Below are 12,045 nucleotides of genomic sequence, written 5' to 3'. Positions count from 1 at the left end.
GCAATTGCTGTCTCTTCTTGGGTAATACAGGGAGAGAAAGAGCCACCCCAAAGGTAAAAGGGGGAACAAAAAACAACAAAATAGCAACAGCAAAAAAAGAAAAAAACCCCACAAACACTAGATTGGATACTGTAGTCTATAATCACAGCAAAGGGAGAGAGGGAAAAAAAAATTCTGAAGCCTAATATGAATATGACTTTAATATCCTCTTTTAGCTTCTTGCCTTCAAGGATGCCTGATAAATTTCAAGAAGCCACTGTTAGTTGTTATGCTGTACCTTGGGATTTAATTTTTGGCCTGTTTTGTTTTTAAACTCTCTCACTCTCCACACCCCCTATTTTGGCCTTTTTCCTATTACTTACTAAACAGTTCAGAGCCAATTGTGTAAATTTTGAGCTGTCTGTCCCTTTAAATGCTGAGAGTATCTGTGCGCATGCATGGCAGAAGAAGCCACCAGTGGTGGGGGTGTCCACTCACTCAAGCCCCCCCTCTAGTCACCAGAATGGAGGTGCACAGACAGTGAAGGGCCAATGAACAGATACCAAAAAAAAAAAATAAACCACCCCACCCATCAGAACAAAACAAAACCAACAAAGTATATTGTCCACCTTTGCTGCAAGGTTCCCACGGCATTTTTCCGTGGCGGGTCTGCTTGCTATCCCGCTTGGTCTTGCTGTTTGTTTTCACCCAAGTTGTTGGCTCCAGGCCACTGAGGCTGGCAGATTCTAAAGTACAAGATTTCTTACTTCTGCTACAAGTTCCACTAGCTATAAGCCTTCAGACTTTTTAAATATTCCTAGATTTGTGGTTCAGAGTTTTGGAGCTCTCCCCTAAACCGGCTTTGCCTGGTATTCTGTAGTATTGCTGATGGTGATCTTCACTACACCTCTACCCTGTCTGCCATCAAGCCCTGCTTCCAAGACCCCATTATTTTGATGAGGAAACTGAGGCTGAGGGTCCATAAAGATTCTCCCTGTTAATCCCTTGGATTTATCATGGAGCCTGAGGATAGAGGGAAGAACGCTCACCAGCTGACAAGGGACAGAGTGGGGTTGGTATTTATTCTCACAGCTCCCCTGAAAACCAGAGGGAAGTTTCAAGACTCCACCTTAAGAGGCAGGACTTTTGTGGCTTCCCCTACCCTACCTAGGAGAGTATAAAAGTTCCTTCCCAGGCTGCTTGCAGAGAAGAGCAGCAGTGGGGGAGGGGGAGAGGGTCCTCTTGAGGAGTCTCTGGGAGAGAAGGATGGGCGTGTCTGTGGTTGGCTCAGCTGTTACAGAGATGAAACTGCTCCTGACCCTGGCAGGGGCTCTAATCACACTTGTCCTCTTGCAACGCTGTAAGGGCGCTGCTCCAGGTAATATAGCTCCTTGGATGGCCAAGAAAGGAGGGTGGGTATGAAGGGGGGGGTGCTTAGGTATAGGAGACCTGTGGTTCTGCTGGACCCTGAGACCCTATGCTCCCTGAACAGCTTCTCCCAGGACAGTGGAGGTCTCAGTGGTACAGGATTGCATCAAAGAAGCCAAGCTGATGGTGAACACAGCCTATAATCAGACCCGGAGAAGGTGGGCCTGGGCCTGGGGGCAGCCTAGTGCCTGGGAGAGGACCCAGGAGGGGATGGGCTCCAGCTAAGGCCATCTGACCACCACCCTGTCCAGGCCCCTGAGGCCTCCACGGTGGAGAGCCTCCCCTTGGTCCAGCCTTCTGTATGTCTACTGCCCTGCCTGTCAACCTCAGGCATCTCCAGCCCCCACCCTCCCTTTTCTCGGCAGCATCCAGCAGTGCCATCAGAGAGGCTTGACCAGCCCCTTTGACCTCCTGTTCTACTTCAAGCAGCCAGCAGCAGCCACCAGGAAAGTGATCCGGGCTGCCGACTACATGCATGTGACCTTGGGGCTGCTGGAGGAGAAGTTGCAACCCCAAGGGCCCCTGCCTTTCAATGTCACTGGTACCATGCTTTCCCACCAAGCCTGCTCCTGACCTAGGAGTACAAGGAAGCCAGGAATGAAAGAGGCATGGGGACAGAACCCTGGAGTGCTGGGAGAAGGAATGGCAGTTTAGGACAGGCCAGCTTAGGAAGGAGTCAAGAGTCCCAGGGATTGTGAAGCGAGGAGCCTGTTCATCTGTCTCATCCCCAGATATGCTCACAGAATCCCGGCTCCGGCTGCTGTCCTGGACCAGTGGCTGTGATCTCCAAGACAATGATGAGAGGTGTAGTGACAAGTACAGAACCATCACTGGGATAAACAACAACAGGTGGGTGGTGCTAGGGGCTACGCCTGACTCCGGATGCCCACCTCCCTCATGCTTCCTTCCTCCTCCATGCTGAGCCAGCCTGGGTCTGAGCCCAGCTAACCTCACCCACCTCTGCTGCAGGAAGCACCCCCAGCTGGGGGCCTCCAACCAGGCCCTGGCTCGGTGGCTGCCAGCTGAATATGAGGATGGGCTGTCACTCCCCTTTGGCTGGATCCCCGGCAAGAGGCGCAATGGCTTCCTTCTCCCTCTTGTAAGTCAGAATGAGGGGTCTAGAGGACGCTTGATCTCTTCTAAATCTGGTCCAGAGTCAGCAGGCAGGACTCAAATGCAAGCCTACCACTGACCAGCTAGTTGGGTGACTCTGGACAAGTAATACAGCTTTCTGAACCTCAGTTTCCTCATTGTAAAATGGCAGCAAGACAGTCCCTACCTCGTACAGCTAGTGTGAAAATTAAGTAAAACACTTGGTACCATCACACAGGTAATGATCAAACCCACTGCCATCAAGTTGGTTGTGACCTGCAGCCATCCTATATAGGGTTTCTGAGACTTTAAATCTTTATGGAAGCATACAGCTTCATGTCTCCTGAGGAGCAGCTTGTGGATTTGAACTGTGGGCTTGACTTTTAGTAGCCCAGCGCCTAACCCACAGCATCACTAAGGCTCCATTGCTGGCCATTATAAGCATCATTTCTCTGAAAGAATTGGTATCAAAGTATCATGCTAAATATAAAGAGCTATATCTATACCTTATCTATATATCTATGGATCTATTTAACATCTATTGTGTCATCTAGTTATTGATGTTACTGTAATAAATGATCTTCTACCCATCAACATTTATTAATCTTCTTCCATTAGTCTCTCTATCCAATTTTCTATATATTTACCATCTGTCACCTATCACTCATTCCATGTATTTATCAATTCATTCTATCCTGGTTAGACTGGTCTATAAATTGATGTGTCAATTCGCTCTGAAATAGCTGGTGGGATCCCACTCAGCTTTACCTTCTTTGTTAGCTGGCAAGTCATCTATGAAAGTGACCACATTCTCCAGAGACAGAGGGGCAGGGGAGGACGTGGGGATGGAGCCACAGGCTTCCTATCAGGAGGGTATGTTACTGCTTAGGCTACTGCTGATCACCTCCCTTCTACAGTGAAAGTGAAGTGGTCCTGGGCCTCCCATCAGGAATGAGAGGACTTCTAAAGGGAGAACAAGGACAGGCTGTTGACAGACTAGTTGGTAGCAGACTTGGAATGAGTCTTCCTTCTCTTCCTTTCTCCACCTTCCCCTCCTGGTTCTAGCGCCCTTCATGTCCACCCAAGCCTGTTTCCTGATCACATAGCCTATAAGCAACTGGCTTGATAAGCTCAAAGCCAGCTAAGGCATCATGGGATGATGACCCAATGGACTTCCCAGAGGCTGGCCTAATCTATCCTGCTCAGAATCCTGCCAACAGGTGGCATCGACCCCATCCTACAAGGCCTTATGGCCACTCCTGCTAAGCTAAACCATCAAGATTCAATGATGGTGGATGAAGTCCGGGAGTGGCTATTTCGGCAAGTAAAAAAGAGTGGGCTGGATCTGGCTGTCTCAACATGCAACGCAGTCGAGACCATGGCCTCCCAGGTGAGGGAGCCCTTGACCCATTTCCTTTCTGTCCTGGACTGTACAGGGAACACCTGTTTGTTTGCTGTCCTGCCAGTCTTCCCCATCCACTGTAGGGTACCTAACCTTCACTCCACCACAGACCAGGATAGGGGCACAGGAGCTGACAGAATCAATCAGGACTTTCCAAGTAGAAAACAACAACAGTGAACCACAGTAGATTGGAGAGACTGGGAAGAACTGCTCTACTCCCTACCACATGACAAGTTTCAAGGAGGCGGGCTCAGATTCCAGAGCTACAGAAATTGGCTCCTTGCTCTAAGGGAAGAAAAGCAAAGCCTTAGAGACAAGGAACAGGCAGAGTAAAATGAAGACCGCATCGACTGCTTGGGTGATGACACAATAGGTCCAGGAAAGAAGAAAATTACACTTTTAATTTACATACCAGGCACTTGGCTTGATACTTTCATGAATACTAATTTACTTAGTCCTCCCAGCAATCTTAAGAAGCAGCTATTACACTTCTTTTTATAATGAGAATATAAGCTCAAAGATATTTAGTGATTTACCCAAGGTCACATAACTACAAAATAGTAATATTTCAATTTCAATTCAAATTTTCTGCTTTCTACCCCTGTTCAGCATATTGCAGAGGAAGGCTTTGGAAGCTGCCTTGCTGGTCTCTCTCCCCACCTCCTACATCCCTGTCTAGATCAAAATGAAGCCCCATCTACTTCCGCCGATCTTTGGACTTGTATAAAGGAGTGGGGGCAGTTCCTATTGCAGACACACAGCAGGAAAGCGATTAATCTAAACTTCTTATTTGCTTCAGTTGGGTGCTGCTCCTCAGGAGCTGTCGGCGCCCCCTGGTGGCTAACTGAGATTGCTCCCCTTCCAAATTGCAAAACAGTTGTTTTCTGCTTCCCCCAATATTTATTTACTTCTTCCAAGCTGTTCTGGTGTGGCATTGTAGGATAAGCACTGGACTGTAAGGTCAGTGGTTCAAATCCACCAGCTGTTCCTTGGAAACCTTATACAGGGTTGCTATGAATCAGAACTGACGCGACAGCATTTTAACAACATGACGCTATTCTAGAAATATTACCATGATACTGCTCTTTACAGTGCTATAGGATAAGCAGTTGACCCTTTTGGTCAAGTTTGGACCACAAGGTTAAGTAGTCCAAACGCACCAGCAGCTCCTTGGAAGCCCTATACAGGGTCACTGTGGGTCAGAACCAACAACGGCGCTAAACAACTCCTCTTTCAGTCTCCTCCAATCCCTTCTGGTTTGACTTTCATTTAGTAGTGGACTGACCTGGGCAAAGTCATAGTTGCTCAGCCTCTGAAAATACCCATTAATAAAATGGGGATCATAAAGTACCTCCCTATGTTGTGAGGCTCCTGAGAGAGATGCATCCAGCAGTAAAAACAAAACAATCAAACAAAAGCAAACAGCTTTATGGGGATATTCTAAAATCTGCCTATATCTAAAATATACAATCCAATGGTTTTAGTCTATTTGGAGAGTTGTACAAGAATCAGCATAATCTAATACCAAAATAATCACCCCTAAAGAAATCTCATGGAGTCTTGGTGTGGTGCTGTGGGTTAATGCACCAGACTGCAAAGCTGTTTGAACTGCAAGAGCGGTGGTTCAAGCCCACCAGCTGCTCCTCAAAAACCCTATACAGGGTCACTATGGGTTGGAACCAACTCGACGGCACTTCACAACAACAACAACAAAATCTCATAATAAGTCACTCAGCATCGCCACCCCAGTCCTTGTAAAGTGCTATCAAGTCGGTTCTGACTCACAGTGACCTGTATAGAGTTTCAATCTTTGAGGGAACAGAAAGCCTCATCTGTCTCCTGAGGAATGGCTAGTGGGCTCTAACTGCGGCCCTTGTGGTTCGCAGTCCAGTGCTTATCATGGTGGTGGTGTTGGTAGAGTGCCATGGAGTCGGTTCAGACTCATAGTGACCCTGTATAGGGTTTCTGAGGCTGTATATCTTTACGGGAGCAGAAAGCCTCATCTTTCTCCCACAGAACAGCTGGTAGTTTCGAACTGCTGACCTTGAGGTTAGCAGCCCAATACATAACCACTGCGCTACTAATTTGTTTTCTGTATTTACGTATTTGACTATTCTGGACCTTTCATATAAATGGAATCATTCAGTCTGTGGTCCTTTTCTGAGGAGATGAACTTTATCCCCAGGTTCATTTGTTGTTCAATGATTTAATCATTCTACAAGCCTCGACTGAGTACTGGCTACCGTCTTTTTGTACCTAATTAGCCAAATTAACGCACATGAGCCCAATAACACTATCATTAAATATTAGATATGTGGTTCCAAGTGTTAGGCCACAACAGCTATTTATACTAGGATACACTCCTCAGTTTGATGCACACAGACTATGGTTACACATTTAGAATTAGACAACAATTTGCTCTTTGGAAGGTTCAGGGCCTCTTCTACCACCAGATGTTGTTTTGTTCCTGCTCAATACTGGCTGACCACTGAGTCTTGGCTCAGAACTTGCAGAGAAGTAGAAGCTAAGGAATGAGACTAAATGGCTTCTCCCACTCTCCCTCCCCTTTCAGGATACAATGCATGGAGGCGCTTCTGTGGGCTCTCTCAGCCTCAGAACTTGGCACAACTTAGCCAGGTGCTGAGAAACCAGAATTTAGCCCAGAAGTTCCTGAGTCTGTATGGGACACCAAACAACATTGATATCTGGGTCGGGGCCATTGCAGAGCCTTTCTTGCCAGGTGCCCGAGTGGGGCCTCTTCTAGCCTGTCTGTTTGAGAACCAGTTTAGAAGAATCCGAAGTGGAAACAGGTAAGCACGTGGCCCTACTCTACGAGAGATTAGTACTAGGGAAGTACGACAAGGCACTGAAATGGGGAAATGATACTCTTTTCAGCTTCATTTCTTCCAAGTTCCTAGGGCCTATGAACAGGAGGCTCCCTGAAAAGTTCCATCAGAGGAGGGATGCCACTGACCCAGGCAAGCCTGAAAATAATGAGCCATGTCACTGTTAATCCAGGAGCTAGGAGGGCAGCCTACCTAGTCTAAGCAAGCAGATGCCAGAAAACCTGGACCAAAAGGATGAAATCTGGTATCCCTTCAATAAATTTGTGATTTAATATCTATTAACTTACTTCTTGGCACTACCTGGTATGGTGGTGTAGGATAAGCACTGAACTGCTAACCAGGTGGGTGGTTCAAAAGCACCAGCCCCTAATTGGAAACCCTATACAGGGTCGCTCTGAGCAGAAGAAACCAGCATGACGGTACGTAAGCACCACCTACACCTTAGTTAATGAGACGGCGCAGGGTCAGGCAGTGTTTCATTCAGTTGCACATAGGGTCACTGTATCTGACCACCAGAGAGGTCACTTTAATGCTGTGCATTTATACTACGTAACGTACTTCATCAATGAGTCTGTTTCTTCATTTGTAAGATGGGAATAATACTGATTTTGCAGAAATTTTTTAAGAATTGAATGAAATAATGTAGTGGATGTGACACACAACAGCACTTATTGTAAGTTAATTTCTCTCCAACCTTCACCCATGTCTCCTAAATGTCTTGGCAGGTTCTGGTGGGAGAAAAGGGGTGTTTTCACCAAGAGGCCCTGAGAAAGTTTTCCTCGTCTCGAATTGTGTGTGACAATACTGGTATCACTACCGTTTCAAGACGTATCTTCAGGGCCAACACCTACCCCCAGGGCTTTGTGAACTGCAGCTGCATTCCCAGGTTGACCCTCTCAGCCTGGCAAGGCCACTGAAGCCTGTGCAGGTAAAAGGAAGCACTCTATCTGCCCTGGGCTAGGTCAGGCTCTGGCATCCTTCCTGGGGCAGGACAGCTGAGACCTCATAGGCCTCGAAGTAGATGCAGCAGGATCGGGCACTAGGTAGTCTTTTCTGGTGGCTTCCCAGCATGCTAAGTTCTGGAGCTTAGGACTCTGGGGGAACGATCAGGAAGTGTCCAGCTCGCTTCAGCATGGTCACCGTCACATGAAAGCAGCACCATTTCAGGGCTCAGAAGTTTCCTCACTTACCCAGTTCTGCTTTGTCTCCCCAGGAGTCCACCCGAAGGCTGCAATCCCTGGAGACAAGGGTCTGGGAAGACCACAAGGCTACGTCTTGCCCTTGGAGCCTCCATCTTGCCCTTGGAGCCTCCGTGGCTGATGCTTCCGCTCACTATGGAGTCGAGCTCTCTGGTAGGGAGCAACAGCTGAGCTCCTAGGAGCGATGGCCCCACTGCCTCGGAAACCTCGTACGTGTTAGGGCCTCAATCTGTTCCAGGTGCAAGGCCTTGAGACCCAGGCCAGAAAAGTTTGCTACAGGTTTGCAGTTACTTTCTGCTATATCCCAGCTGTGCTCCAGTGGCTGTGAGATACCCCACAATCCTTCTCCTGAGCCCGCATGCTGGAGAACTTTCTGCCCCCACCAATAAAGCACTGCCAGAAAGCTGGGGTGTCCCCGTTTCTGTTGTGCTGGGGAGGCTGGCTGAGGTTAGCTGGCACTAATCTCTAAGCCTCTCCATGGGGCAGAATCCAGAAAGCAGAAATATTCTAGGACAAGGCACAGAAGGGAAATGGCCAAAGGAGCTGGTGCCCTGACATCAAGGAAAATACCTCAACCATGTCAGCAGGCTGAGCCAAGAGGCAGTCAAGAGAACATCAAACAGTATTAAACCATTGTTTAATGTATACAAAATGCAATTAAAACATCACCCAGCTAGCAGAGACAACTGGGTGTTTCCTTCAGCTTCACTTATTCCAGAAAGATGTATCTTAAACTCAACAAACCCCAAGCTGGAGATCAGCTACTCTGAGCCTCACCTTTCTCTTCTTACTTGGGCTCCGGGTCACAGAAGCGTGCAGAGCAAGAAGGATCTGCCTCCACTGCTGGGACTGTGAGACGAGCAGGAAGTTTGTGTTGGGGGCAGAGTAGCTATGGGGTCACACCACACTAGTTTCTGCCACAAAGCCTGCCTTGCTGTGACGCCCATTTACAGGAGGTGAACTAGGGAGAGGAGGGGGCCACATGGGGGCCACAGGCTTATTTCCACATGGCAGGGAGAAGAGTCTGCTGAGGGCTCAGCGGAGAGCTGGCCTGGGAATTTCTCAGTTCTTCTGGTTCTCAGCAGGTAAAAGTGGTCTCTAGGAAGAAAGAGGCGTCCTGGCTTGGCGCTATAGGATTAGCACTGGACTGCTAACAACAAAGTCAGTGGTTCAAATCCACCAGTTGCTCCTTGGAGACCCCATACAGGGTCGCTGAGTTGGAACCCACTTGATGGCACTCAGTAACAACAGGAAGAATGATGAAGAGGCTGGCAAGCACTAGTTTCTCCCTCTTCCCTGAGATCCAAAGTTGCAGGGAGCTAGGAGACTGTAGTTCCAGAGGGGCTCACTAGGTCCTGGGGAAGGCTTTCACGGGCCTCCTGCATGCGGCGCCGAGCTCGATGGAAAGCCTCTGCAAGGGAAGCAGCAGCCGTTATAAGCAGTCGCGGTGGGCCAGGAACACAGCAGTGCTGACCCTGGTGGCCAGCTGGGGGGACAGGGAACCTACCCAGCACATTGTGAATGGAACTCTGCTGGCTGAATCCTTCCAGGCGGTCCAGCACGCTCTGCATCCTTTTCCGGAGGGAACTTGATTCCATGAAGGCCCTGCAGGCGGCCACCACAGGGTCATGGCTGCTCCCAGCCCTTAAGGATAAGGTGCAGTCTGCAGGGTAGCGGGTCAGGGCCACTCACCTAGACTGCTGCAGACAGTGGAAGCGGAAGGTGACACTACCGGTGGTCTCCGTGCGGAACCCGAAGCGGCTCAGACGCTCCCCCTGCGGGAAGAGTGGGGACAGCATCCAGTTTCCATGGTCTTGGCCTTAGGCACCATGTAAACTCTTATTCCCATTCTGCAAGTTCTGCAGGGGAAAACTCATTCCATCACCCAGTCCCCATCAGGGCTAAAATTTGGCTCCTGACTCTAGTCATCTGAGTAGTCTTACACTGCTTCCTGCCTGTCCTCCCCATTTCTTTTCTATATATATACACATATATATTAAGGTTTTTATTGTGGATTGAGTGAAAGTTTACAGGACAGAGCATCAGTTTTACATTCAACATATCGTACACCTTGTTTAATTACAATGATTATAATCCCCTCCATATACCATCAGTTAACAATATTTCTCTCTAGTCTCTTGTGCTGTTTTTTTTAAGTTTTTATTGTGAATTATGTGGGTTTACATGGGAGAATATCAGTTTTACATTCATCCTATCATATTTCATTTCATTGCAATGATTACAATCCCCTCTATGCATCATCAAATAACCAAAGGATACACCCCACAGGCCCACGCCCACCCCTGGCTGTCAGCACACGGCCCCTCTTCTTCCCTGAGTCCAGTGTTTCCAGCCACTCCATCTGTCCATGTCATCGTCTCTGTCTCCATCCCTGGCATCATTGCCTCTCTGGGTAGGGTCATGCTCTCCGCTCTTCTCACTTGATAGTCCCAGGGACCTCCGCTCCTGGGTTGCAAAATCTATCACTCCCCTCCTTTTGTCAAAAAACATCTACCTCTATATTTCCAACCCTTGTAGTCAGTCCTGATGGCAATTATTCACTGTTGTATCACAAGAGTCTTATCCCCATTTCCATTCGCCAGCCCGGTCCCAAAAGATTAGAAATCATTCAGTGGAGGTTCTGCCTACTTCTGCCCCATCTGGAACTAGGCTCCCTCTTGAAAGCTTGTAAGCCAGTCACTTCTTGCCTTTATAGCCACCCCCACCCCCATTTTGGGTAGCCAATGTCTAAGTTGCCCATCCTTATTAACCCTGTGTACTGAGGGGGTGGGAGTGATCCTTGCTGTAAAGATTTGTTCCTTTTTTTGAGCTACTACATCCATATATAAGTATAGATAAAGTTCATCAAATTATAGTGGGTTACTTTTTCTCCCCCACCCCTTCTTTCTTCTTCTAGTCGTGTTCTGTTCAACCAGCGATCGAAGCCAGTTCAAGTGGGTACTATCTGCAAGTATGCGTGTTCTTGTGCATCTTCCCTCACTTCATATCAGCTGGATGCGTCACTCTTCGCTCTAGTACTCTGTGGCCATGTCACTGCCTCTGGGCCCAGGGGTCCACTGGTCTTGCCATACTGCTGGCCATCCAGGTCTCCACCTGGGTTCACAGGAGTCTATTGAATGTGGTCGGACTTAGATTCCAACTTCATTGCTGTTTTTTTCCCCCTCTTCCCCTTATCGGTGACCAACGTGGTCACCAGCCAGACCACAAGCCTGCTCCTGTATTTCCCTTGAGTCTTAGTCTTGGAAAGGAGTTTGCTCTGAGGGGACCCAACCACTTGCCTTGATGGTTCCTGGGCAAACAGCTTACTTGTTCTTTTAGTAATCAATCAGACTGCCATTATTGTTTTGGATTTTTCCTGCTGGTCTTTCTTCACAAAGTATCTTCTGTTCTTCTAGCTGCTCCAGGCTGGTCTACTCATCCTTTCCGGTAGAAATTTCCCACCTCAGACAATTCTGGATGGGATTCTGGTTTCCACTTATGATCTTACGCAATGCAAAAGCTCCACAGGAGGTCTCTTTCACTGGGCAACTTCTAGCCCCCTTTAAGGTATTCCAATCAGTTATAGGCTGAAGATAGACTTATAAGCTTTCTATTGTGATGTTTCTGGGTATTCCTTTTTCCCCCACTCAAGTGTCTATTTCACAATGGTAGGCAAGGGAAGCCAAGATTCAAAAGACAGCCAAGCATCTTAACATTATTCCCCTCTTTTACCCATTCAAACCATGCCCAAAGCCCTGTTGTTCCAAGGTTGTGCATACATCATCATTTACCTCTGTCCCACTTAGCCCATGTGAACCTGCCTAACTGTTCTCCCATCTGCCTTGTTCTTCCATTCCCCTCCCCCCCTTCTTGTGTATTCCTATCTATTCCCTACCCTGTGCTCTATCTTTCCGTCCCTCCTCCCCTCCTCTTATCCCATATATCCTGGTGATCAACAATTACATACATAATTTTTTTTCGCCATTTGGGTGGGTTCTTTTTCTTAGTCTCTTACTATAATGGTCCTATGCAGTATTTCTCCTTTTGTGACTGACTAATTTCACTCAGCATAATGTCCTCAAGGTTCATCCATGTTATG

General features: G+C 47.9%; 2 protein-coding genes across 2 annotated transcripts in view; one reads left to right on the top strand and one right to left on the bottom strand.

The window, feature by feature from the left end:
• Positions 1-1,281: 1,281 nt before the first annotated feature.
• EPX (eosinophil peroxidase) lies at positions 1,282-7,664 on the top strand. The gene is given in 11 exon segments (XM_006833639.1): positions 1,282-1,357; positions 1,472-1,565; positions 1,773-1,948; positions 2,139-2,256; positions 2,377-2,510; positions 3,243-3,299; positions 3,720-3,848; positions 3,851-3,889; positions 6,474-6,711; positions 7,473-7,507; positions 7,510-7,664. Coding segments are annotated over 11 exon segments (1,251 nt in total).
• A 1,601-nt stretch (positions 7,665-9,265) lies between these two features.
• Positions 9,266-12,045, bottom strand: part of MKS1 (Meckel syndrome, type 1) — a 17,417-nt gene continuing 14,637 nt past the window's right edge. Inside the window, exons 16-18 of the mRNA XM_006832393.1 lie at positions 9,639-9,721; positions 9,454-9,551; positions 9,266-9,357 (exon numbers count right to left, since the gene is read on the bottom strand). Of these exons, the coding sequence (XP_006832456.1) occupies positions 9,266-9,357; positions 9,454-9,551; positions 9,639-9,721 (273 nt within the window). The remainder of the gene's footprint in view (positions 9,358-9,453; positions 9,552-9,638; positions 9,722-12,045) is intronic.

This window comes from Chrysochloris asiatica, unplaced genomic scaffold (assembly GCF_000296735.1).
Source record: "Chrysochloris asiatica unplaced genomic scaffold, ChrAsi1.0 scaffold00007, whole genome shotgun sequence".
NCBI classification, from domain to species: Eukaryota; Metazoa; Chordata; class Mammalia; order Afrosoricida; family Chrysochloridae; genus Chrysochloris; species Chrysochloris asiatica.
Note: the sequence above shows the minus strand (reverse complement) of the source record. Positions and strands in the feature narration are given on the sequence as shown.